At 46.8% G+C, this 27,216-nt stretch overlaps 2 protein-coding genes across 4 annotated transcripts in view; both read right to left on the bottom strand.

The window, feature by feature from the left end:
* Positions 1-17,326, bottom strand: part of LOC116948470 (serine/threonine-protein phosphatase PP1-beta catalytic subunit-like) — a 49,175-nt gene extending 31,849 nt beyond the window's left edge. The window contains exon 1 of the mRNA XM_032965166.2: positions 16,134-17,326. Coding sequence (XP_032821057.1) covers positions 16,134-16,185 — 52 coding nt within the window. The 5' untranslated portion in view covers positions 16,186-17,326. The remainder of the gene's footprint in view (positions 1-16,133) is intronic.
* Positions 17,327-25,902: 8,576 nt separating this feature from the next.
* Positions 25,903-27,216, bottom strand: part of LOC116948469 (TNF receptor-associated factor 3-like) — a 47,663-nt gene continuing 46,349 nt past the window's right edge. For all 3 annotated transcript variants that reach the window (XM_032965163.2, XM_032965164.2, XM_032965165.2), the window contains exon 12: positions 25,903-26,540. In XM_032965163.2, the coding sequence (XP_032821054.1) occupies positions 25,969-26,540 (572 nt within the window). In that variant the 3' untranslated portion in view covers positions 25,903-25,968. The remainder of the gene's footprint in view (positions 26,541-27,216) is intronic.

Raw genomic sequence — 27,216 nt, 5'->3', positions numbered from 1 at the left:
CATCCTACCCGTCGCCTCCCGTCCAACGGCACATATGAGAAAACAGGCAACGTGGATTTCCCTCCCCGTCCCCCCCAGCTATCGATTACTGAAATAATCAGACGGCTCCAGCTGTAGCTCGCACAACGTGCGTCACTGCAGGGGATAGAAACCTCAGCAGGGCCACGCCGCATGTCCAGGCAACGTCATTCCCAAGCAACGTCATTTAAAACACGCACACACACACACACACCGGGTGTCTAAATTTAACGTTCACCAAAAATAAAAATGAATTAAAGACCTTCTCACGTTTCAAATGCACACGCACACGCTGTGTGGGTGTGCCTGTGTGCATCTCCCGCCCGTGAACGGGGAGGTGCGATGTTACGGGCTTTGAAATGTAATCGTTGGAGAATGTTAATTCCACATTAATCACAGGGAGCGTGTGTAACCCTAAAAAAAAACCTAATATTAATCCCTCGTTATCCAGTAAAAAGGTCAGCAGGTTTGCCACGAGTGTCCGGCGCTACAATGTGACCAATTATTTGATGTGCAGTTAGTAGGGGTCAACAAAGTGCAAAATAAAATGACATCTTTGGCCTTCTGGCACAATGTTTTCCCGTCAAAAATATGACTTGCTGATCCCATGAATGGGGGGGGGGGGGTGGGAATCAACAAGTCACATTTTTTTTTGGTGGGCAGATTTACATCGGTTAGAGAGACACCCGGCCACTGACGTGAGCGCTCAAGTGTTTCACGGCTGCATCCTATATCGAGCCGAAGCTCATTTCATTTCTGAGTGTGCAGGTTATAGATCGTCCAAGGGAAGGCAGAGCACTGTACGTGGAAATGTGTAAAGCAACACACACATTTTAAATCGGTTCAACTTTCTGAGTCTCATCAGCAGAGCCGGACCCGTTACATTAACTGCTGCTGGGTTGCCCAACGATGTGAGCAAGAAGCCCTCGGCAACAATCCGCAAAGCAAACCAAGAGTATTCAGACGGAACCCCAAGTCACCGTCATAAATCATTGTCTATTTACTGCTGGATGAGGGCCTCTCCAAGCCGTTAGCATCCACCTTCTGTTTGCGCTTTGATTTTTCTGTTTGTGCATAGTCACTTTAAGATCTTAGTAATAGGTTTTACCCTTTTAACTGGCACAAAAAACTGACACCTTTATTCAAGGCATCATGTCTGCAAAAACCACAACACAAGCAGTCAAAACGCAAACAAAAAGACAACTCTGATAATAATATGCACTATTAAGATCTTCTTTGGTTCTTTCGGTAAAGTCACGTAGAATGAGAATAAAATAGTAAATTAATAAAATAATAATTTATTCTTTTATTCTCATTATACGAGACTTTACCGAAAGAACCAAATAAGATGATTCCTTGCAGTCACGAAAGCTTTAAATCACTTTAAGATGTTTTCTTGTTCGTGTTTTTGTTTTTTGTTTGTTGCGGTTGCACCCGAGTCAAGAGCCGAATGGCTCACAGGGCTATACCAAATAAATGAAACTGAACCTTCACTCCTGCACGTGAACTGATCTCATGATTCCATCTCTACGGCGGTGGGCCTAGCGCTCTCTCTTTTCCAAGTGTAGTGAATTTGCTTAATTGTCTTTATGATGCTTTCTTGATGCGTGTGTGCTCCTTTGTCAATCTTCTCAGTGTGACTCCGCATACTGTAGTGTGCTGTATACGAGTGGATTGAAACTAAAAAATCCCCAAGGTCAACCAACCAATTTTACGGTCCTGTAAGCCCCGGAAAGGTCATTGTAGGTCCAATGAGACATTTGTCAAGGTAGTATTAGGTCACTACTGTGTAGCAGTGGGAGTAGGAGGTGCTGTAGGCGTGGAGGTCTGCATACAAACACATTACAAACACATCCACTTTACAATGTCATGTAAATGGCCATGTAAGAAATGCAAAATCATGCTAAATAGAATCTGTAACAACATATACACTGTCTATGGGCGCTTTTTCCCAGTAGCAATATGATGAAAAATAAGAACATGTTTTACCCTTTCTGGCAATAAAACAGGAGGTGCTAAGATGATCAAACACCAAATAGAAACATTTTGCAAGGCATCGTCTGCATTAACCACACGTACTTGCGGAAAAAAAACATGCATATATTTTTTCATCAACATGTGATCACCAACTATCCGTGCAGCGTGGGTAGGCCCTCATCCAGCAGTGGTTCTGACAAAAGTAAGTGGATGTATACATACATACATACACTTTATATACACTGTAAGTTGTTAAGCTTCTGCTGCTACTCCAATGGACTTTTAACAGATTTCTGAAAAATAATAAGTTATTTTTAGAGTCACTTCAGAGTAAAGGAAGGATACGGGTCAAACGTCTCAATAAACCTTTCCTCTTAATGACATAAACACCAATATATACACACACACACACGGACATACACGTACAGCCAGAGTGAAATGGTGACACGGTGGTTAGCATCCGTTGCTATGAACCCAGGGACCCGATTTCAATTCCAGGCCATGACTAATATCACTGCTGTGTAGGTCTGCAAACGTGAGCACTGCCTCCCCACCTACACCAACCCGTGCTGACCGGCGTGGTGAAGTACGGCCAACCAGCCTCTGCAACCCACATGGCGTGGGAAGGCCCTCATCCAGCAGTGGATTGTCAAAAGACTGAACCCATATAAATAATATTTCCAAGTGGCACTCTGAATACAGCGTTCATCTCACAGTTGAGTTGCGATGACATTTTAGGGTCAGCCTGGCCCATCATTATCCGTAAGGCTCAACGCAGAAGACCCTGGGTTTGATCTTCCACGGAGCTCATGGTCCACCCTAAACTGCATCCGCTGCACAAACCATGGCAGCAGCAGATGCGTATACCTGATGCCCAAATGGAAAATGTGTAGTAGTGTGCGACGTATATAATGACACAATGACCGATCCACAAATAGGAAGGAGACATCGCAGCGATAAACTCCACTGTTCCTGATGCGGTTATCTGGCCTGACCACCTGAATCTGCATATTGTAGTCGTTGCTCTGCATCTACATCAGCCATACGTAAGATCGTTATCCCTCCAGGGTAGATAAAATGCGTGTCACCACTCCGTGGTCTATGGCTTCCGCTCCATGCAGTAGTAATGTATGTAGACTGCTCCCTGCCATGGGAATATGGAATTTCCAGAGCTCCCAACGTTGGAAATGAGCACCACTACCCCAGTTCTGCTTGTCTAAGCATCAAATGCATCGATTATTTCTTTGGATGTTATGCTGCATCCGGCGGGGGGCAAAGATTACAGTGCCACACGGCCGCTCGTCTCTTTCACCCAGCGAACGCCAACACGCATTGTGTGGGGGCTGACGGGCAGAGCATAAATTATGAACGCTTGCGATGAGGATGACACATTCCCACGAGAGTGGGAGGTGGATGGGGGGGGGGCATCACACTTGCAAACGCCACCGCAAAATCTTGCTTGTTTTCGGAGCCCGAGTACCAAGCTGTACTAACGCTATAATACCGTACAGAATTAGATGCTTTTGATTTTTTTTTTTGGGACGTGTAACAGCAAATATATATTGGCGAGCCGTATCGTCACCGCATTTATGCTGCTTCTTACATTCCCCACAGAGTGTTGCGTAGTGTTATATAATATTGTTGTCCAACTAGGGCCCATATGTAACACAGAGGCTTCTTGCCCATAAACATCTTGCAGTTCACCAGCATTGCTTGAAGCAAGCGTGACTCTGCTAATGAGACACTGTGTCGAAAACTGGCCCAGAGTTTACCGCCAGTGTTGAAGCAAAGCTGCTGAGGTTATGCATTCCCAGAAGACTGTATGGCTGATGGAATGTGGAGAAAATTATAGTTTTTTTGTAAGTGGAGGAGCAGATACGTAGGGGAAGTGTATTGCTTGCTTATTTGTTATTCTCTACAGTGATGTGAATGAGTATTGCGTTATAAACAATATAAATGTCAACACCATCGCTTCCTTCCTTCTGCCAAATTCTAAGCGGAGGTACAGAAGTACAACTCTTACAGTCTCGTCACTATCATAAATCTTGATAAACAGTTAACACATCATACATCTTGATAAACAGTTAACACATCATATACCTAGATAAACAATTAACACATCATATACCTAGATAAACAATTAACACATCATATATCTAGATAAACAATTAACACATCATAAATGTTGATAAACAATTAACACATCTTATATCTAGATAAACAATTAACACATCTTATATCTAGATAAACAATTAACACATCATATATCTTGATAAACAATGAACACATCATATATCTTGATAAACAATGAACACATCATATATCTAGATAAACAATTAACACATCTTCTTGGTTCTTTCGGTAAAGTCACGTAGAAGGGAAATAATGAAATAATACAAATAAAACATTATATAATACAATTTTCACGACGTTTCGGCCACAACGCAAGCAGCCGTCTTCAGGTGAAGTACAGAGCGGTGAAGAAACAGAAGAGACAGCCTCTGTGTTTCTTCACCTGAGGATGGCTGCTTGCGTTGTGGCCGAAACGTCGTGAGAATTTAATTTTATTATGTTTTATTTGTATTATTTTATTATTTCCCTTCTACGTGACTTTACCGAAAGAACCAAGAATATGAATCACTGAAATGTCACGAAAGCTTTAAATCGAAAAATTAACACCTCCTTTCAAGGAATCTCTCTTACAGTCTCAAGGACGCCACAAGTCAACCCTTGTTCGCTGTGAAAGTGATGGGCCTACGCCGTTAGTGTTGGTGAGGTTGGTGTTTGAGGTGTTCGTGGAGGTGGTGATCAAGACCACAATAGTAGTCTTGATGGAGATGGTGTTAAAACAATGTTTTTAAACATAGATGTTTACTGTCCTTCCCCCGCACCTCCGATTAGTACGGTTGGCTTCGTACGGTGCAAAAGAGGTTCAACATACGCACACACATCTAAATGTGACCACATCTCAAGTGTTACGAGTGTTGTTTTTGGTGTTGTTGGCATTACGAATGTTGATGATATTGGTGGTGCTGATGGTATTGGTGTTTACGATGTAGGCGTTATTGATGGAAATTATATTGCATTATTGGTAATGTTTATGTGAATGGTGTTCGTGACAATGGTGTCGTAATAATAATGCTATTTACCGAGGAAAGCCTCACTAAGTCTCAAGACTATTCTCAGGAAGGTCCTGTATTGAAAAGTTTGGGTGCTATTAATGTGCTCTGAAGAAGGGCCATTACCCAAAACGTCACTTGTAAGGCATTGACCTTGTTGAGTTATTTTTTTGTTAAATTATCCCCTTCAGAGGACCCAGAAGGGGATACACGTGTTGAGGGAGGTATTTATGATCTCGATGGAGATGTTGCACTTTGTAGAAAGCTCAGAGAGACTGGAAGAAGTAGGACTGCTGCCCCCCCCCCCCCTGCCTCTCCCCCAGACACCTGAGACCCCAGACAGGCCAGGGAGCACTTCAGGTCCCCTTCCAGACACTGGGCATCTTCTTCCAACACTCTGCAAACTGCAACCACGTGGTCCAATGGAATTTGAAAAACAAGCTCAAATTAAACTCCCAGTTTAGGATACAAATAGCCGCATCGTATTCCCAGAATTCACTGCGTGTTTGTGTTAATGTATGTGTGTCTCGAGGGTTGCCTTGTCTTGTTACGCATTTCACGTCAAAAGCCAAAGTGTCTTCATGCTCGAGTGAGCAAAAAACAACAGAACTCATCTCATCCCATCTCCACGGATTGGCCGAAAGCAGTGCTGGAAATTCCACATGTTCATGGCTGTGGCCAGTCTATCCATAGCACTGCACTGGTAACTGCCACATTGTAGTGGAAAGTCAACGGTCGGCATCCGATACTACTTGAACAAAAAAAACAATTGAGATTTGGGGCACTATAGTAGCGAGATGTTAACTTCCCTGCCTGGTATGCGGGAGATCGTGGGTTCGATCCCAACTCTGACGCCTGTATATCTGGAGTTTGCGTGACTCTGTCCCCATGGTGGCGTCGATTTTTCTCCGGGTCCTCCGATTTTTCCCACCGCATTTAGAAATGAACATGCTATAAATTTCCACATGATGATAAGCCACTTCGTTGGGCTATAATTTGTGGCGAGGTCGCTTCTGAAAAAAAACGGCTATATAGCTCAGTGGGCCTTACCTAGTAGAATACAACATTTGTTTAGTTTAACGTACTGTACTGTATAATTTTTGCACACAGACAGTACACAACGCCACAAAGACGAGCAAGCAGGACGTCCTATGGAAGCAATGACATGGCGCTTCACCTGACCCTCACCTGACACAAATCAGCTTGACACTCACCACTATAACCTGATACTGACACCAGACAACCCCCACTAGGTATCTGGTGTCAGGTGAGGTTCAGGGAGGGGATCGTTGTGACACATATAGGATTTGCCCATAGAACGGGCTGTTCTCTCTCTCTACAATACATACAGAGACCGTGGTTACAGCAGCAATCATGAACAACAAGCAAGCTTCGTCAAGGCCTTTATAGAGAGGGATCGTCTCAATTGCAGGACCGTGAGGAATGGTGACGGCGTGCGGTGACTTTCATCCAGCGGTGGACAAAAAGAACAATGGCTCAAGTTGATGAAGTTTGCACAGCAATGCCGCATGCACGTGGGAGTTAACACGAATACACGTGCGTCGTTGTGTTTGTAAATGTCACTGTGAACGCAACATTAGAAATATCACACTGTTTGCACTGTGTATATGGCATAATCAATAACACGACAGAGACGCCGCAGTATGAGTGTGTGTTTATAAAGGAGTACAATGCTAAGACAGTCGTGACCAGCATTTACAAATGAAAGGTTCAACGGGTCAATGAAGGTTCCTCCATTGGAATGTTTTTACTTGTCGATGCCATTAATGTTTAGCATCTGGGAGGAAATCAGAGTGCATGAAAATCTGAATATTTATTTGTACTGGAGGAATCTGATGAGCTATAAAGCTCTGTTTTCACAGATGTAAAGTATTTTCACAGATGTCCAGTATTTTGACAGATGTCCAGGAAGAAAAAACTGATATGCATTGAGAGGACGATATTCTCAGCTCCATACAAATAGATTAAGGAATCTAAATGCACACGTACAGTCCTTTGTCAATCCACTGCTGGTTGAGGACCTTCACCAGGCCATGCGGGACATGGGGATACATTTGACCATACTTCACCACGCTAGTCAGTAGAGGTTAGTGAAGGCGGGCAGCATAAACCCGGGAGTATGGCTTAGTGGTGCAGTACAACTATGAATTTAGATGCACTGCCAACCACGTGGCCCTGCGACGTGTCACACCTTGTTATGCAATGCAGGTTACCAATCCAGGCCTAAAAAAACATGCTTAGCTTTCGTGATCTGAATGAGATCAGGCACATTCAGGATGAATGTCCCAGGTGCATACATATAGTCACAGTCCAGTTTTTTTTTTAAAAAAATGTATTGCGTTCAGCTTGTTGTCCTTCACCCGCATCTCGCATTAGCACGGTTGGCTACGTACGATGTGTGAAATAAGTTAAACGTACACATTATATACAGGACGGTGTACCAATGTGCAATGCGCACACACACAGGCAAGATTATCAGCGTGCACATAGTACTGCACTGTATGAAAATAACACACACATATGCTGCATTGGCTGCACATAAACAACCAGTAACAGACACACACGCATACACACGTGTGCTCTGCAAGCCTGCACGCACACAGGCACAGGGCAATCACACTTCACATGCAGTTCACGTACAATGACAAACGCAATGATTCACGCACATGTTACCCTGCCACAGTGTGTGTGTGTGCACAACAAGGAGCACTGTCGATAAGTAATTCATTCATGTGTGCACTGCATTACAATTATGTGCATCGCTCACAGTGTCACGCATTAAGCAGCGCTTGTGTCCTGCAACACGCATTAGCAGCATACAGCAACGGCTGCATAATAAGACACTCACACATTGTCTCGGAGATCATAACAACAGTGACTGCTGTCCACAAATATATATTTTTGGAATACAATCGTCGATCTGATTTTCGTCCATTGTATGTAGAAACTCATTTTTCCCACCGTACATAGCCATAAATCTTGCTAATCGAAGGTGCTGGGGTTAGGCCAACTTCCTAAACACAAAAAGCAGTTCTTAAAGAAATGAGTTTAATCAGAGGCCCCGTGGGTTTTTGGCTTGACGAAAGACTGTATTTGTAAACGTCACTGCTTTACTTTGTGTGCAGGGTTAGGGGGTCCGAGTTAGGATACAGAAACAGTAATTATTATTTAGAGGTTAGGCTTAAGGGGTTAAGATTAGGGTAGGTTTTAGGGTTATGAGTGAGAGTTTAGGGCATGTGGTTATAGGTTATGTTTTGGTATTTGGGGTTAGGTTTTATGGGTAGGGTTATGGGGTTGGGATTTGGGGTTCGGGTTTAGGGGTCAGGTTCAGGGGTTAGAGGTTTTAGTTTCGTTGTTAGCATTTCGAGGTTAGGGCTTCACGGGTTGGGATTAAAAAGAGTGCTTTACATAAAATTGTCTTACCCTGTAACTACAGGCACAGGGAGCCTCAGCCTGATGAAATGCGTTACATATATACTTTATATATACACGCTATATGCAACACACCCCTGCATTAATGCTCATGTAAGGTAGCAACAGGCTAACACAGCACAGCAGTCATAAAGCATAATAGTGCGCCGTGGTGTCTATGAGATGTTAACTACCTCGCCTGGTATACAGGAGGTCGTGGGTTCGATCCTGACCCTGACACCTGCTGTATATTTGGAGTTTGCGTGTCTCTCTCTCATCATCGTCACGGTGGCTAGGAGATGTTAACTACCTCGCCTGGTGTACAGAATGTTGTGGGTTTCGATCCAAACCCTGACACCTGCTGTATATTTGGAGTTTGCGTGTCTCTCTCTCATCATCATCACGGTGGCTAGGAGATGTTAACTACCTCGCCTGGTATACAGGAGGTCGTGGGTTCGATCCCGACCCCTGCTGTATAGTTTGAGTGTCTCTCTCTCTCTCTCTCCCCGGTTTTTCCCCCTCCACATTTAGAATTAACATCACGCGTTTTAGAGTAATTGGCTGCTGTAAATGTCCACGCGACGACAAGCCACTTCGTTGGGCTATCATTTGTGGCCGGGTCGCTTCTGAAAAAGAGCTATATAGCTCAGTGGGCCTTACCTGGCAAAATATATTTACCACATAACCCCCCCCCCCCCCAGTTAACCTTCGCTTAGTGGGAGGTCACTGATTATCCGATGCTGCTCGCAATGTCTGGAACTCTCCCTGCCCCCAATGAAAGTCCAGGCTCAAGATCATCCTCATCACCTTCTGCCTCGATGACTGAGTTGCCACCCTCTGTCACACACGAACGTAACCCAACTGGTTCTCGCATCGACACACGAAGTGCATCACATTATGCTGTATCGTATAGTGCTGTAATAATGTGGTGCAGAATCAGAATACGTATGCATACTGGATGAATCCGATGAGCTATAAAGCTCTTTTTTTCTGCTCACATACGTCCAGTAGAGTCACAGATGTTCAACAGTAATACAGTTCAGTACTTTCATACATTGCACATTGCATAGACGTGTTACAATATAGCGCGATGCAGCATTGTAAAGCGTGTAAATCTCAGTGACATGCACAGCAATGTTGAACAATTCACACTTTATTCTGCACATGCCTGACACACTGTCATCCAGTACAGAAACGCGAACTCTCCTGCACACGTGCAAACACCTTTTTTTTTCTAAATCCAGGGCTGGATGAGCACCTCGCCACGCCGAGCTAGTCGGCGTACATCATGGGGGTTATTTGACCATACTTCACCACGATGACCAGTGCTGGTTTGTGAAATAAGGGGGTGGACGCGGAAGCATAGAAGTACAGCACAGCAAAAAATGATTTTCCTGTAGACTGTATTGCAGATTTAGTTTGTTCGTGGCCTGTAGAATAGTTGTATTTAAATGCAAATGAAGGTGCAATTGAGTGATATGCGAAGGTAAATGTAATAACATATACACAGCTGTCAACCTGTACGGTTTAACCCGTATTCTTGTACAGGGAAATTGGGTTTTCAGGTCCATACGGTGTACAGCCGTTTCAATACGGGCAAATTGTCTATTTGTGGTTTTCCCTTGTGATGGGACATTGTGGGATGAACGTTGAGATTTATAAGGGGCACGGGGTGACCAATAAGTTATACATTTGTCTGTAATAAGTTAGGCACTGATAAGGGGTTGACAGGTATGGAGTGGTGAGTGTACTAGTGGTGAGTGTACTAGTGGTGAGTGCAGTGGTGGTGATTGTCTATTTGTTTGTGTTTCTCCCTTGTAATGGGACTTTGTAGGATGAACGTTGAGATTTATAAGGGGCACGAGGTGACCAATAAGTTCTGAATTGGTCTGTAATAAGTTAGGCACTGATAAGGGGTTGATAGGTATGCATGTCGTATTGGGCTTATGCGTGAACTTATGTGAATGTGCTTTAACAATGTTTATTACAGAACGGCATTCCATCACACAGTGCAGCGTATTAATATTGTACATTTGAGAGTGTAGGTAGAACTGTAGTACAGTTATTCGACTGTATAGTGTGGTACATTGCGACAGTAATAACACGTGCTGTGTACTCTATTGCAACGCCACTATTAGTACACGGTTTGGACACGAACGTTATAGTATGAACCTTAAGGGTAACATAGTATTAACTCGAACAACACACCAGAATCATTGTTATAAACACAAATAAGTAGTAATCACAGTACTGTACTGCATTACTGTATTGTACCGTGGTACACACCAACGCAAGGGACAATAGTGCTTTCACATATAAATGTTTACATCAGCAGTGATGTCTAATGATAATAGTGTGTAACACATTTTTATTTTGTTTGTTCCTGGGTAGTAAGTGTTATTTCCTAATTGCTTATGCCTAAAAAGTACAGAAAATGGTTTATTATTTCCCACAAACTTTTCTTTCTGGACCAGGACAGTGATATTTTGAAATGTACCTATTTTCCAGAACATTACAGATAGATTCAGTGCTGAGTAAACTTAGAGTAACTTTAAAAATATTCTAGAACTTTCAAGTAATATAAATAGTAGTATAAATACAGGGGCCTTAAGCCCACTAGTTCAGTTTAGTTCCAGCTGCCAAAGTGGATACATATCTGCATTTTTATGAGATGGCATCAAGAGGCTGCAAGCATCCGGCAGACGCATTTTGCTTTGTCTGTGGCCAATTTATCAAGGCAAGAGTGAAAAAGTACTCTGTGGAAGCATCTACTAAGATGTGTGAGGCCTACAAGGCATATTTCGGCATGCCTGTCGGGGATCAAGACAAACCCTGGGCACCTTATTTCACCTGCGAGCAATGCAAAACAACTCTGGAAGGTAAGATGTACATTTGTAAAAAAATGTAAAATTCATATTCTTAGTTTTTTCGGTAAAGTCACGTTGAAGAGAAACAACAAAATAACAAAATATATATAAAACAATATATATATTTGGTGTTGGACCAGAAGACGCCAATGGAGACTAGGCTCTAAGAAAAGCCGTCTCGGGTGTGGGCCAAACAAATTCAAGGACAGTGCATATTATTATCAGAGTTGTCTTTTTTGTTTGCATTTTGACTGCTTGTGTTGTGGTTATTGCAAACATGATGCTTTGAATAAAGGTGTCAGTTTTTGTGCCAGTTAAAAGGGTAAAACCTATTCCTATATCTTGTTACTGGCAAAGGAGGTCTCATAATGTCTATGTGGAGCTGTCTGAGACCCTGGTGAAGAACTACGGCACTATGGGCTGTCCCTCAAAGTCCATATCCTTGATGCTCATCTTGATAAATTCAAGGAGAACATGGGAGCGTACTCGGAGGAGCAAGGCGAGCACTTCCACCAGGATATACTGAGACTTTGAACGCCACTACCAAGGGCAGTATCACGAGAACATGATGGGAAACTACATTTGGGGGCTGATTTGTTAAAGTTATTTACAGTATAATCGTAAATCTCGAAAAACTTTTCACTTCTAAATATTTTGTAGTCATTTTTGTATTACTTTGGTATAAATACATGTTAATTTTGATTCATATGTTTTTTCTTCTGGCTTTATTGAAAATTGTTACATTTCAAAATATCACTGTCCTGGTCACAGAAGCATAATTTGGGGAATAACAGCCATTTTCTATACTTATTGGGCATAAGCAATTAAGAAATAACACTTACTACCCAGGAACAAAAAAAACGTGTGTTACATAGTGTAATAGAATGTAACACATTATGATCGTATGACTTAGAGTTCAGTGCATAATAATATACAGCAGCAGCAGCAGCACATGACGGACTGCATCTCTGACAACAGTACACACACACCCCTCAACGTTACACGCAGTGCATATTACACCACACACTTTATTACAGGACAAACATTCACGTACAACAACAACAATAACAACAACAACACAGCGCCCGTCGGTAACGCGGTAGAGAACTCGCAGCTACACACTCTGCAGCAGAATAAACAACAACAGCACCACTAACACTGTTACACAGCCACACACTAATAATACCACAGTGTTGGTAGTAGTGTTGCTGGTGGTGGTAACAACAACAACAATAACAACAGTATAATCACACAGCGCTGGGTGGTCCACACACACTGGGCCCGCGTCTCCCTCCATGCACACAGCCGCTCTGTCTCTCTGTCTGTGTCTCTGTAGTGTCTCTCTGTCTCTCTGTCTCTGTGTCTCTGTGGTGTCTCTGTCTCTGTGTTGTCTCTGTGTTGTCTCTGTCTCTGTGGTGTCTCTGTCTCTGTGGTGTCTCTGTCTCTCTGTGGTGTCTCTGTGGTGTCTCTGTGTCTCTGTCTCTGTGGTGTCTCTGTCTGTGTCTCTGTCTCTCTGTGTCACTGTCTCTGTGTCTCTGTCTCTCTGTCTCTGTGGTGTCTCTCTGTGTCTTTGTGTCTCTGTCTCTCTCTGTGTCTCTGTCTCTGTGGTGTCTCTGTCTCTCTGTCACTGTATCTCTGTGGTGTCTCTGTCTCTGTCTCTCTGTGTCTCTGTCTCTCTGTCTCTGTGTCTCTGTGGTGTCTCTGTCTCTCTGTGTCTCTGTCTCTGTGTCTCTGTGGTGTCTCTGTCTCTGTGTTGTCTCTGTCTCTGTGGTGTCTCTGTCTCTGTGGTGTCTCTGTCTCTCTGTGGTGTCTCTGTGGTGTCTCTGTGTCTCTGTGGTGTCTCTGTCTCTCTGTGTCTCTGTCTCTCTGTGTCACTGTCTCTATGTCTCTGTCTCTGTGGTGTCTCTCTGTGTCTTTGTGTCTCTGTCTCTCTCTGTGTCTCTGTCTCTGTGGTGTCTCTGTCTCTCTGTCACTGTATCTCTGTGGTGTCTCTGTCTCTGTCTCTCTGTCTCTGTGTCTCTGTCTCTGTGGTGTCTCTGTCTCTCTGTGGTGTCTCTGTGGTGTCTCTCTGTGTCTTTGTGTCTCTGTCTCTCTCTGTGTCTCTGTCTCTGTGTCTCTGTGGTGTCTCTGTGGTGTCTCCGATGTGTGGTATCGCAGTGTGTATCTGTCGTGTCTCTCTAAGTTGTCTCCGTGTGTTGCCGCGTCCACGTGTTGTGTCTCCGTGCGTCTTTGTGCATCTGTTTTATGTCTACGTTGTCTCTGTATTGTTCTCCGTGTTGTCTCCGTTTCCATGCGCCGATGTTGTGCCCCTGTCCCTGTCTCCGTGTTGTCTCCCTGTCCCTGTCTCCGTGTTGTCTCCCTGTCCCTGTCTCCGTGTTGTCTCCCTGTCCCTGTCTCCGTGTTGTCTACCTGTTCCTGTCTCCGTGTTGTCTCCCTGTCCCTGTCTCCGTGTTGTGCCCCTGTCCCTGTCTCCGTGTTGTCTCCCTGTCCCTGTCTCCGTGTTGTCTCCCTGTCCCTGTCTCCGTGTTGTCTCCCTGTCCCTGTCTCCGTGTTGTCTCCCTGTCCCTGTCTCCGTGTTGTCTCCCTGTCCCTGTCTCCGTGTTGTCTCCCTGTCCCTGTCTCCGTGTTGTCTCCCTGTCCCTGTCTCCGTGTTGTCTCCCTGTCCCTGTCTCCGTGTTGTCTCCCTGTCCCTGTCTCCGTGTTGTCTCCCTGTTCCTGTCTCCGTGTTGTCTCCCTGTTCCTGTCTCCGTGTTGTCTCCCTGTCCCTGTCTCCGTGTTGTCTCCCTGTCCCTGTCTCCGTGTTGTCTCCCTGTTCCTGTCTCCGTGTTGTCTCCCTGTCCCTGTCTCCGTGTTGTGCCCCTGTTCCTGTCTCCGTGTTGTCTCCCTGTCTCCGTGTTGTGTCCCTGTCCCTGTCTCCGTGTTGTCTCCCTGTCCCTGTCTCCGTGTTGTGCCCCTGTTCCTGTCTCCGTGTTGTCTCCCTGTCCCTGTCTCTGTGTTGTCTCCCTGTCCCTGTCTCCGTGTTGTTTCCCTGTCCCTGTCTTCGTGTTGTCTCCCTGTCCCTGTCTCCGTGTTGTCTCCCTGTCCCTGTCTCCGTGTTGTCTCCCTGTCCCTGTCTCCGTGTTGTCTCCCTGTTCCTGTCTCCGTGTTGTCTCCCTGTCCCTGTCTCCGTGTTGTCTCCCTGTCCCTGTCTCCGTGTTGTCTCCCTGTTCCTGTCTCCGTGTTGTGTCCCTGTCTCCGTGTTGTCTCCCTGTCCCTGTCTCCGTGTTGTCTCCCTGTCCCTGTCTCCGTGTTGTCTCCCTGTCCCTGTCTCCGTGTTGTCTCCCTGTCCCTGTCTCCGTGTTGTCTCCCTGTCCCTGTCTCCGTGTTGTCTCCCTGTTCCTGTCTCCGTGTTGTGTCCCTGTCTCCGTGTTGTCTCCCTGTCCCTGTCTCCGTGTTGTCTCCCTGTCTCCGTGTTGTCTCCCTGTCCCTGTCTCCGTGTTGTCTCCCTGTCCCTGTCTCCGTGTTGTCTCCCTGTCCCTGTCTCCGTGTTGTCTCCCTGTCCCTGTCTCCGTGTTGTCTCCGTGTTGTCTCCCTGTCTCCGTGTTGTCTCCCTGTCCCTGTCTCCGTGTTGTCTCCCTGTCGCTGTCTCCGTGTTGTCTCCCTGTCCCTGTCTCCGTGTTGTCTCCCTGTTCCTGTCTCCGTGTTGTCTCCGCGTGTCCACGTTGTGTCTACGTTGTCTCTCTGTGTGTATGTATCTCTGTGCGTATCTCTCTGTGTGTGTCTGTATGTGTGTGTGTGTGTCTCTGTGTGTATGTATCTGTGTGTGTGTATCTGTGTGTATGTATCTGTGTGTGGTGTGTCTCTGTGTGTATGTATCTCTGTGTGTGTATCTGTGTGTGTGTATGTATCTGTGTGTGCGTATCTGTGTGTGTATGTATCTGTGTGTGTATCTCTGTGTATGTATGTATCTGTGTGTGTGTATCTCTGTGTGTGTATCTGTATGTGTGTATCTGTGTGTGTGTATCTGTGTGTGTGTATCTGTGTGTGTATGTATCTCTGTGTGTATCTGTGTGTGTATGTATCTGTGTGTGCGTATCTGTGTGTGTATGTATCTGTGTGTGTATCTCTGTGTGTATGTATGTATCTGTGTGTGTATCTCTGTGTGTGTGTATCTGTGTGTGTGTATCTGTGTGTGTGTGTATCTGTGTGTGTGTGTATCTGTGTGTGTGTATCTGTGTGTGTGTGTATCTGTGTGTGTATCTGTGTGTATGTATCTCTGTGTGTATCTGTGTGTGTATGTATGTATCTGTGTGTGTGTATCTCTGTGTGTGTACCTGTGTGTGTGTATCTCTGTGTGTGTATCTGTGTGTGTATCTGTGTGTGTATGTATCTCTGTGTGTATCTGTGTGTATGTATCTGTGTGTATGTATCTGTGTGTGTGTATCTCTGTATGTATCTGTGTGTGTATCTCTGTGTGTGTATCTGTGTGTATGTATCTGTGTGTGTCTGTGTGTATGTATCTGTGTGTATGTATCTCTGTGTGTGTGTATCTGTGTGTATGTATCTGTGTGTGTCTGTGTGTATCTGTGTGTATGTATCTGTGTGCGTGTATCTCTGTGTGTATGTATCTCTGTGTGTATGTATCTCTGTGTGTATGTGTCTCTGTGTGTGTATCTGTGTGTATGTATCTCTGTGTGTGTATCTGTGTGTATGTATCTGTGTATATCTCCACGTGTCGTACCCTCCAGCAGGCGGGAGATGAGGCTGTCCACATGCACCTCCACGTCGGCCATGGTCTCTCTCGTGTCTCCCTTGTCTCTCTCGTGTCTCCCTTGTCTCCTTGTGTCTCCCTTGTCTCCTTGTGTCTCCCTTGTCTCCTTGTGTCTCCCTTGTCTCCTTGTGTCTCCCTTGTCTCCTTGCGTCTCCCTTGTCTCCTTGTGTCTCCCTTGTCTCTCTCGTGTCTCCCTTGTCTCTCTCGTGTCTCCCTTGTCTCTCTCGTGTCTCCCTTGTCTCTCTCGTGTCTCCCTTGTCTCCTTGTGTCTCCCTTGTCTCCTTGTGTCTCCCTTGTCTCCTTGCGTCTCTCTTGTCTCCTTGCGTCTCCCTTGTCTCCTTGTGTCTCTCTTGTCTCCTTGTCTCTCTCGTGTCTCCCTTGTCTCCTTGTGTCTCTCTTGTCTCCTTGTCTCTCTCGTGTCTCCCTTGTCTCCTTGTGTCTCCTTGTGTCTCCCTTGTCTCCTTGTGTCTCTCTTGTCTCCTTGTGTCTCCCTTGTCTCCTTGTGTCTCCTTGTGTCTCCCCTGTCTCCTGTCCCTCGTCTTCTTGTCTCTCCTCCGGGGACGCCTCGAGACAAGGGGGGGTGGGAGCTAATGTCCCGTGTCTCCTTCACCTGTCCGGGGTGTCTCTGTGGCCCGCCTCACCTGTCTCCGTGTCTCTGTCTCTCCCTGTCTCCGTGTCTCTCACTCTCCCTGTCTGTCTCCGTGTCTCTGTCTCTCCCTGTCTGTCTCCGTGTCTCTGTCTCTCCCTGTCTGTCTCCGTGTCTCTCACTCTCCCTGTCTCCGTGTCTCTCACTCTCCCTGTCTGTCTCCGTGTCTCTCTCTGGGAGTGAATGTCTCTCTGTGTCTCTGTGTCTCTATGGGAGTGAATGTCTCCGTGTCTCTGTGTCTCTATGGGAGTGAATGTCTCTCTGTGTCTCCGTGTCTCTATGGGAGTGAATGTCTCCGTGTCTCTGTGTCTCTATGGGAGTGAATGTCTCTCTGTGTCTCCGTGTCTCTGTGTCTCTATGGGAGTGAATGTGTCCGTGTCTCTGTGTCTCTATGGGAGTGAATGTCTCTCTGTGTCTCCGTGTCTCTGTGTCTCTATGGGAGTGAATGTGTCCGTGTCTCTCTCCCTCCCTCCCTCCCACGTCTCCCCGCAGGCGGCGTGAGTCACGGAGAGGAGGCGGCGATTTACAGCAGCCCCCCCCTCTCCCTCCCTCTCTCTCACTCATATACACTCTCTCTCACTCTCATAGACACTCTCTCACTCTCTCATAGATACACTCTCTCTCACTCTCTCCCTCTCTCTCTCTCATAGATACACTCTCACTCTCATATACACTCTCTCTCACTCTCATTGACACTCTCTCACTCTCATATACACTCTCTCTCACTCTCATTGACACGCTCTCACTCTCATATACACTCTCTCATATACACTCTCTCTCACTCTCATTGACACTCTCTCACTCTCTCACAGATACACTCTCTCTCACTCTCTCATATACACTCTCTCATATACACTCTCTCTCACTCTCATTGACACTCTCTCACAGATACACTCTCTCTCTCACTCTCTCATATACACTCTCTCATATACACTCTCTCTCACTCTCATTGACACTCTCTCACTCTCTCATAGATGCACTCTCTCTCACTCTCTCCCTCTCTCTCTCATAGATACACTCTCTCTCTCCCTCTCTCCCTCTCATAGACACTCTATCTCTCACTCTCTCACTCTCATAGACACTCTCTCATAGATACTCTCTCTCTCATAGATACACTCTCTCTCACTCTCATAGACACTCTCTCACTCATAGACACTCTCTCACTCATAGACACTCTCTCTCATAGTCACTCTCTCTCACTCTCATAGACACTCTCTCTCACTCTCATAGACACTCTCTCACTCTCTCATAGACACTCTCTCTCTCAAAGACACTCTCTCTCTCATAGACACACTCTCTCTCTCTCTCATAGACACTCTCTCTCTCATAGACACTCTCTCTCACTCATAGACACTCTCTCTCATAGACACTCTCACTCACTCACTCATAGATACACACTCTCTCTCACACTCTCATAGACACTCTCTCTCACTCTCATAGACACTCTCTCTCACTCATAGACACTCTCTCTCACTCTCATAGACACTCTCTCACTCATAGACACTCTCTCACTCATAGACACTCACTCTCTCACTCATAGATACTCTCACATACTGTCACACTATCACATAGACACTCCCTGTCACACTCCCCTCTCTCTCACATACTGTCACACTGTCACATAGACACTCCCTGTCACACTCCCCTCTCTCTCACATACTGTCACACTCTGTCACATAGACACTCCCTGTCACACTCCCCTCTCTCTCACATACTGTCACACTCTGTCACATAGACACTCCCTGTCACACTCCCCTCTCTCTCACATACTGTCACACTCTGTCACATAGACACTCCCTGTCACACTCCCCTCTCTCTCACATACTGTCACACTCTGTCACATAGAGACTCCCTGTCACACTCCCCTCTCTCTCACATACTGTCACACTCTGTCACATAGACACTCCCTGTCACACTCCCCTCTCTCTCACATACTGTCACACTCTGTCACATAGACACTCCCTGTCACACTCCCCTCTCTCTCACATACTGTCACACTCTCTCACATAGACACTCCCTGTCACACTCCCTCTCTCTCTCACAGACTGTCACACTCTGTCACATAGACACTCCCTGTCACACTCCCCTCTCTCTCACATACTGTAACACTCTCTCACATAGACACTCCCTGTCACACTCCCCTCTCTCTCACATACTGTCACACTCTGTCACATAGAGACTCCCTGTCACACTCCCCTCTCTCTCACATACTGTCACACTCTGTCACATAGACACTCCCTGTCACACTCCCCTCTCTCTCACATACTGTCACACTCTGTCACATAGACACTCCCTGTCACACTCCCCTCTCTCTCACATACTGTCACACTCTCTCACATAGACACTCCCTGTCACACTCCCTCTCTCTCTCACAGACTGTCACACTCTGTCACATAGACACTCCCTGTCACACTCCCCTCTCTCTCACATACTGTAACACTCTCTCACATAGACACTCCCTGTCACACTCCCCTCTCTCTCACATACTGTCACACTCTCTCACATAGACACTCCCTGTCACACTCCCCTCTCTCTCACATACTGTCACACTCTCTCACATAGACACTCCCTGGATTGGGCACGAGGAGGTCGCGATCTGTAACAGCCTCGAGGGTGCCACCGTGCGAGGCAAATCAAACATTGTGGGGCTCCACCTGAGCGATTGCCTCACATTCCTGGTCATGTGGTGACTACGACACCGGGTGGGGTAAAGTTTGGTACTTCCACCTCTTCAAAGACACTGGATCTGGCTAGACCCCCCCCCCAAACCCCATAGCTACGACCATGCCTACCCCCCAATCCCTCCTCCGCCTCTTCTCCTGTCACCATAACTCCACCACCACCTTCAATAAGAACCCCACCGCACTCTTGATCTCGACCACTGTTACTTTGTGCGCAATTTTATAACTGCTGCCCAAAGTCCCTGGAGTAAGGCGCTGTATAAGTACGATAAGAGGTCAGAATACTCTCGAGAGCGGCGTTCTTCATTGCCGGGCCCGCGGGCCACTGGCGGCCCCTGGTGGCCTTTAGTGCGGCCCTCGACACTACACAAAGAGTGAAAACACCGCCCCATCAACATCATCATCGTGCTGCTGTCAACACCTGCACTGGTGTCAAATGTGCGGTGGCCCTCACTGACACGGACGAAAGTGGCCGCCCATCTCCCTCTGGAAATTCGTGAAGAACACTGCGCTAGAGGCTAGAGGAGATCTCCAGGTGTCTCTGGTGGAGGAGGGCCGTTCCTGCAGAGCAGTGGCGGTGAGAAATTGCAGGGCTGCGCCTTGAGCTAGGGACACGCGATCTTGCACCTCACGCACAAGATGACGAGCGCACGTGTGAGAGAACAGCACAGCTGAGAGTTGTAGACACTTCCAGATGGGATTGACATTCGTCAATCACCCACAAGCTTCCTTGTCCGTTGCTCTCACCGCATTACATAATCGAGATTTGAAGTTTCCGTGACTGCAGGGATCCACACTCTGTGGTTCTTTCGGTAAAGTCACGTGGGTATAAAATAAATTAATTCACGACGTTTCGGGCGCAACACAAGCGCGGTTGTCCCACCTGATGACGGACGCTTGTGTTGCGCCCCAATACGTCGCGACTTCATTTGTTTTATTTTTATACCCACGTGGCTTTACCGAAAGAACCAAGGGGTATTTATTGCACACGCCGTTCACTGCCACCATGTTGAACTTCTTTCGCACCGTACGTAGTCAACCGTGCTAATCGGAGCAGTCCCATGTACGTAGCTTGGACGTGCGCACACAGGGCTGCTGAAAACAGCTGTGATGCCACTTAACACCGGCGTTTGCCAGATGCTGCCAATACCACTCCATCACGTGTCAAACTGTTTGGTGACACTGCTGCGTTGGCAGGGGTTCCACAAGCACAAATAACTGGACGTCTGCGAAAAAGAGCTTTATAGTTCATCGGATTCCTCCAATATAAATACATATTCTGAACTAAAAAAAAACCTCATTCGTCAATAACGTTGCCTTAAAAGGGAAATAAGACGTTTCAGGCAATGGTCCTTCATAGGACATCATCCTCAACTTTCAAATCTAGATTGAAAACTCATTTCTTTAGAACTGCTTTTTGTGTTTCGTTTGTTATCATTCCCCCTGCACTTCCGATTAGCACGGTTGGCCATGTACGGTGCAAAAGAAGTTCAACATACAAGGGGCGTTGCCAACACGGCTATTGTATATTTTTCCTTTTAGAGCCACATTGTTGCCTCCAATCAAATGCCAGTGATCTAACATTCTTTTTCAGTTACTGAAAGCCAAAAAAAATCAGGTCGACCTTGAAAAATACTTGCAATTAAAGACAATGGCTGATGTGCAGGGGTTAATCAGCCATACGTGTAGCGTGTTAGGTTATGTAATTGGCTATATAATTATTTATTTACGTCTCAATTCCCAGAGGGTCCTGGCTCAGATATTTTGTCGATTCCCTTTTTCTGGTTCGCCGTATTTTATTTCAGTTCAGCACGGCTCTCATCTGCACGAGGTGGCCTTCCTCTACTGTATATGCCCGGACACCGATGTTGCACAGGAAATCGATTATTTAGATCCACATATCCGGGTTATGCCGAATTAAATGACACGGCAATGTTATGTTGATGTGTTTATTCACCGATGGCTGAGCAGGCAGTGATCATAAAATACTTCCACTTGGAGACCCAGTTTAATCATGATTCAAACCCAGGTCTGAGTGGTCTCAGCTCACAAGATAGTATCTCTGACATGGCCATTGTTAGCTTCAGCCCCATCCATGTGTGATCTACCAACCCACAATCACCAAACTGCTGGACAACAGGCATGCAAGGGAGGCTATCATAATGAGAACGAGTTCATTTGTTTCAAATTTCCAATCGGCTGTAGTGGTGCACGCCTATGGTCCAGCGATTTTGGGAGTCGAGGGTTTGGTGGATCACAGGGAGTTTATGAAACTCCCAATCAAGTTGGCTGTAATGTGGCAGTGTGTGTGGAGCTTCAAGATGTCATCCCTTCAACGTGCATGGGGGTTCTGCAAGCTACTTCGCTTTCTTCCGACGTGCATAAAAGAACACTCGTGTAAATCGAAAATTGGCCAAAACGTACCAATGCGGGACCCTGATTAGAAAAGCAATCTTGAGACTCAGGAAGGCATTCCCGGACAAAACAAACTACACGTAGATTTTATTGTCAACAGTCAGTGATTAATGCATTTCTTCTAAATTCTTACGACGACGAGTCGCAAGTTAAATGTATAACTGTAAACGTTATGCAACACATGCACACATTGCAAACGGATGTAAAACATCGTTTTAATAGTCACTTGTAGCTGCTGTATTTTAAGTTACCCTACTTTCATATCGGAGACAATTCTGCACACGTCACCATCCCATAAATAGCTGCCGCGTGTTCAATATTTGACACTCCTGCTCCACGTTGCGGCCGTGATGGTTTTGTTTCATCGACCAATTAAAAACAAATTAATGAACCAAAAACAAACCTTCCAACCGAATTGATAAATAAAGTCATACATTTACAGGACCAATCCTCCGCTTCCTCTGGGCTTAAATGACACAAACGCACTGAAGCCGACGGACAAGAGTTCGCTGATAACCAGTGAGAGACACGTTGGCAATGTCGAGCGTGCCGTGCGAAATACCACATTCTCCTGCACACTCACCAGTCACCCAATCCAGAAGGCCTGGCCAGTAAGCCTCTTGTACAATGAGATTAGCTAGGAGCTAAAGCCAGTGATATGAGGCAGGGTACTTTCACCGGGCTCACAATCTGGCTCACAATCAGGACCTTGCAGTGGCCCGCTGTGCTATACGGTTCGCCGAGACACAGATATACAGATGGGTGAGATGAGATATTAACAATAGATACAGATGACACAGCTGTAGGTAAGACAAGAGATTGGCGATAGAGAAATTAGATGAACGAGAGAGAGAGAGAGATGAGACCCGGAGACGAGAGGTAGAGAATGGTGGTTACGTGTAGAGACTTCGTGATGCTGTGGCCGACAAGCCGACGCTGAACGTTGACTGTTCGAAAATACAAAGAGCCTTGACATCAGGGTTTCAGAAAGAGCGCCCAGTTTCAATTGTTCGGTCTCACTCGAGTGACCAACGTCAAGTCGAAGGTTACAGTGTATTCTGAGCCGGTGGTGGCGATCCAACATTCCCGCGAGAAGTAAAGTCATCCACAGGAAAACTACACTTGGAGACTGTCAATAAATTGGGACTGTTTTTTTTTTAAATCAACCCTGAAGGGAATGATGGGCTGAGTCGACCCTGATACAATAGTCAATTCACCGAAGCCCATTTACCGACACTTTCTTCGGCAGAATGGTGCCGAGCGAACAACCATCCCACTCTCGCAGCTAAGCAAAGTGCAACATAGTGCTTATGGTTTGGGGTAAGATACACCGTCGATGGATGCCCGATGAACGCCCGCAGTTTCGCTTCCGGCCGTTCGCTGCATTGACATAAGCTTCTCGCTCCTGTGGAGGGAGATCTGGAAATGCTTTTCTGTGTCTGTAAGATATTCGTGATATCGTCGGTGAAACAAGCACAAATGTAGACAAATGTACACAGTTACAATTAAATAAATACAACTTATTAAAAAAATATTTTCAAGGTCATTAAAGGTCGCAATAACGTACGGAACAAAGTATAAAAATTACTTAGATTTATTTATATCTGCGTTTAAAAAAAAAAACATCAAGAGCAGCTGGGTCACCAAGAGATAACAATTGTTCACCTCCTAGTCGAGCAGTAGCCGGTTCAAACACAACGTCACGCAGCATTGTACGAATAACCGCAACATGCCGTGAAGACGTCATCATCATCACCACCACCTTACAAAACAAATGTCATGTCAAAAGACCCATAGCTTTTGTCGGAAAAAAACGAGCCATTTGAAGGCTGGAATAAAAACACCCAAACACAAACTATTAACACCACAACGTCCATTCCCTGAATGGAATAAAATGTTCAGGTGTTGGCTCAAAACGGGTCTCTGGCGACATGAATCACCCTTGGCAGCCGCGAGCCGGTGTTTTCCGTAAAACTTCAACATTCTTATGATGACGGGGAAAGTCTCTTCGTACAAACGTTGCTATTGACTCTTCCCCATGAAGTTGTGGGGGGGGGGGGGGGGGGCGTGGGTGGGTGGTGTTTCAGTTTTTATCGCGAACGGACGACGCACTGACGCCCAGCTGGGATTTAAACCTGTGACCTGATTGTGACGCTCGCTGGCGCCAGCTGAGCAGGGTTAGAGCAGCCGAGTTTGCAGCTGGGTTAGGTTGGTCAAGAAGAGGGGGGGGGGGGGATGCGACGGCGGGGTGAGTGTGGCGTAGCTATTGGGCGTGGAGGCAGTGCAACTGCATTTGGCCAGAGGGGCACAGGTGTCAGTTTACGAGAGTGAAATTGGACCATCCGTAAGAGGTTTTTTTTGGGATTAGATCGCGTAAATATATAAATGTGTCGTTAAACCCGCCACCACCTAATACAGACAATTAGTAAGGTTTGTCATGCCAATTCGTTACTACTACAGCACACTGGTGTGTTGAGCAAAGCCACAACATTTACAATATGACATTTTGCACATTAATTACAACTAGTTTCATCAGGCAGACAGCCAGATTTGTGGAGAAGTCCTCCTGTTTCGTTCCTTAAATAGAGGGGTAAATGTGATCACATCTAACCGAAAAAAACCTGTATTATGGATGGTATTGGTCGCGAAAGCCAACGTGTCAAATTGGGCCATGTCTACAGTGCGAAGCCACTCAACAGCCATGTCCAACGTGGCCGTTGACAGGAAGTGATGAACGAACTTACATATATAACGAGTGGAGCTGCAACAAAGGGTGAATGTTTACAAAATTGCATAGCAATAAAATACACGTTTTACAGGTGTTGAAATCATCTCGTTTTGAGTGTTAATAATGGAATTAAAGCAAATAATTTGACAAATTTCATAGAAATCTGGAGAAAAATTATGGAGAAATCTGGATCATTCTGTAGAAAACCCACACGCTCACTGGACCTGTCTCTCCATTGTCTTCCACGTGTCTCCTCCACAGATAGAGAGAAACACTCCAGGAGGAAAAGCGTTTTTTCGAGTGATGATGAAGCGACTTGAGCTGTGAGCAAGCGATTTTAGGAGTGAGACAAAAAAGGTTCTTCCGGGAGGGAATTTTAAGTCTTGGAAGATCGATGTATTGCACTTTGAGGGGCCTTGGAAACGGTCAAAGTTGTGTCAAGTTGAAGCGAGCACGAGGTATGGCTCATCTCATTTTATATCCCTCAGCCAGTGGTGTAGCTTCAATATTGTTGCCGAGGTTAGCAAGTTAACGCATCGGGTAAATAAACATCCCCTTTCCTACAAAGCGGTACCTATTTTTATCTACCTTGCAGGAAAGAATTACCGGGTGGACCCTGGCCGTGTGTTTGAACTAATAACCTTTTAATTGCAATTCGTGCACTGTGACCCCCTCACAGGGGCTACCTGGGTCGCAAGGACACTCACTCGCCCTTGATCACATCAGCGAATAAAAACACCGAAAAAACCAAAGAGTAATTCCTGCAGTCACGAAAGCACCAGATCAAGTTAAGAATTCGCCTGTTTCCTAGGGGTGAGTTGTCAGATGAACTCAATGTCAAGCGGCTATTTGGGTCGTAGTGCACGGTCACAAATGCAACATTTTTTTATCACCACACACATCGTTAACACTCCCCCAGGGAAAAACATTTATAATCGGCCGATGTTTTCTCTTCATCAGGATTAAGCACACCTTGGTTTTCCTGAACGTAAATCTGCTCATCGTCGATTCAACTTTCTCAGAATTTTGACAGTTTCCTCAAGGCCCCACCACAGCAGTTGTAGTAAAATCAACCTCTCAACTACAAATCAAATATCTCTCCTCTGGAGGAGGCCCACTGCCTAAAGCACCAGCCTACGACTTCGTGAATATCGTTCACGCTCCACAGGCTGGGGGGACGTCCCCGTCACTTAAAAGGGGGGCCAGGCCGTCTGCCTCAAGACTCCGGACGTCTCCGTGCGATCCCACGTGAAGCTCTTCGGTGGTGGGGAGAAGGCGGGGGGGGGGGGGGGGGGGCCTCCAAATCCCCCCCGGCCCCCCCACAGACCACCCCGCCTACGGGTCCCCGAGTTCGCCCGTGTCCACCACCACCTTGATGAAGATGGTGTCGTCCTGCAGGTAGGAGGCGCTCTCCAGGGCTACGTGCGACACGAACAGCGGGCAGCCCGACGCGATGTTCATGTCGGACGTCGGCCGTCGGAAGCTGCTGCTCGCCGGGTCCGGCTTGAACGTGTCGGACAGCTGGCGCCTGGCCGCGCCCTGGTCGAGCAGCGTGAGCGTGACGCGCTGGCGGAACGGCCACGGCAGCAGCGCGTCGTACTCGCCGCGCATCACCACGAAGAAGAGCGACAGGTGCGTGCCGCGGCCGACGCCGTCGCCGTTGAGGTAGGCGCGCGCGCACATGCGGTAGCCGAAGGGCGACGTGTAGAAGGGCTGGCTGTAGAGCGAGAGCGTGCGGCCGCTCACCGCGTCCTGCTTGCGCCGCGCGTAGTCGCGGATCTTCCACACCAGCTTGCCGTTGTAGCTCGCCGTCTCGAGCACCTGGAAGCGCAGGTCCATCTCGGCGAGGCGAGTGTCGTGCGCGAACAGCTGGGTATCGTGACGGCTCAGCGCCGAGTCCAGGGCGGCTGCGTGGTGGCGGCGGCGGTGGCGAGGGAGCGCGGCGTTGAGTGATGATACCGGTAGATACACACGCACGCACACGCACACGCACACACACACACACACGCACGCACACGCACACACACACACACGCACACACACACACACACGCACGCACACGCACACACGCACACACACGCACACACACACACACGCACACACACACACACACGCACGCACACGCACACACACACACGCACGCACACACACACACACGCACACACACACACACGCACGCACACGCACACACGCACACACACGCACACACACGCACACACACACACACGCACACACACGCACGTGCACGCACGCACGCGAGGGGGGTTCCACGGTAAGTTACGTGCAAAAATGTACATATACGCGGTGGACAGATACGTGGATTCTGATTTCACTTGTTACCTACGCACAGTGCTCCGTTCAAATATGTCTCTCGATACCATTGTCACCGAAGGACTTCAGCTGAAGTGAGTGGTGAGTAGGTGAGGGTAGTGGTGAGTGGGTGCGGGTAGTGGTGAGTAGGTGAGGGTAGTGGTGAGTAGGTGAGGGTAGTGGCGAGTAGGTGCGGCTAGTGGTGAGTGGCTGAGGGTAGTGGCGAGTAGGTGAGGGTAGTGGCGAGTAGGTGAGGGTAGTGGCGAGTAGGTG

The sequence above is a fragment of the Petromyzon marinus genome, chromosome 33 (genome assembly GCF_048934315.1).
Source record: "Petromyzon marinus isolate PM22_M1 ecotype Great Lakes invasive population chromosome 33, UKy_Petmar_22M1.pri1.0, whole genome shotgun sequence".
NCBI classification, from domain to species: Eukaryota; Metazoa; Chordata; class Hyperoartia; order Petromyzontiformes; family Petromyzontidae; genus Petromyzon; species Petromyzon marinus.
Note: the sequence above shows the minus strand (reverse complement) of the source record. Positions and strands in the feature narration are given on the sequence as shown.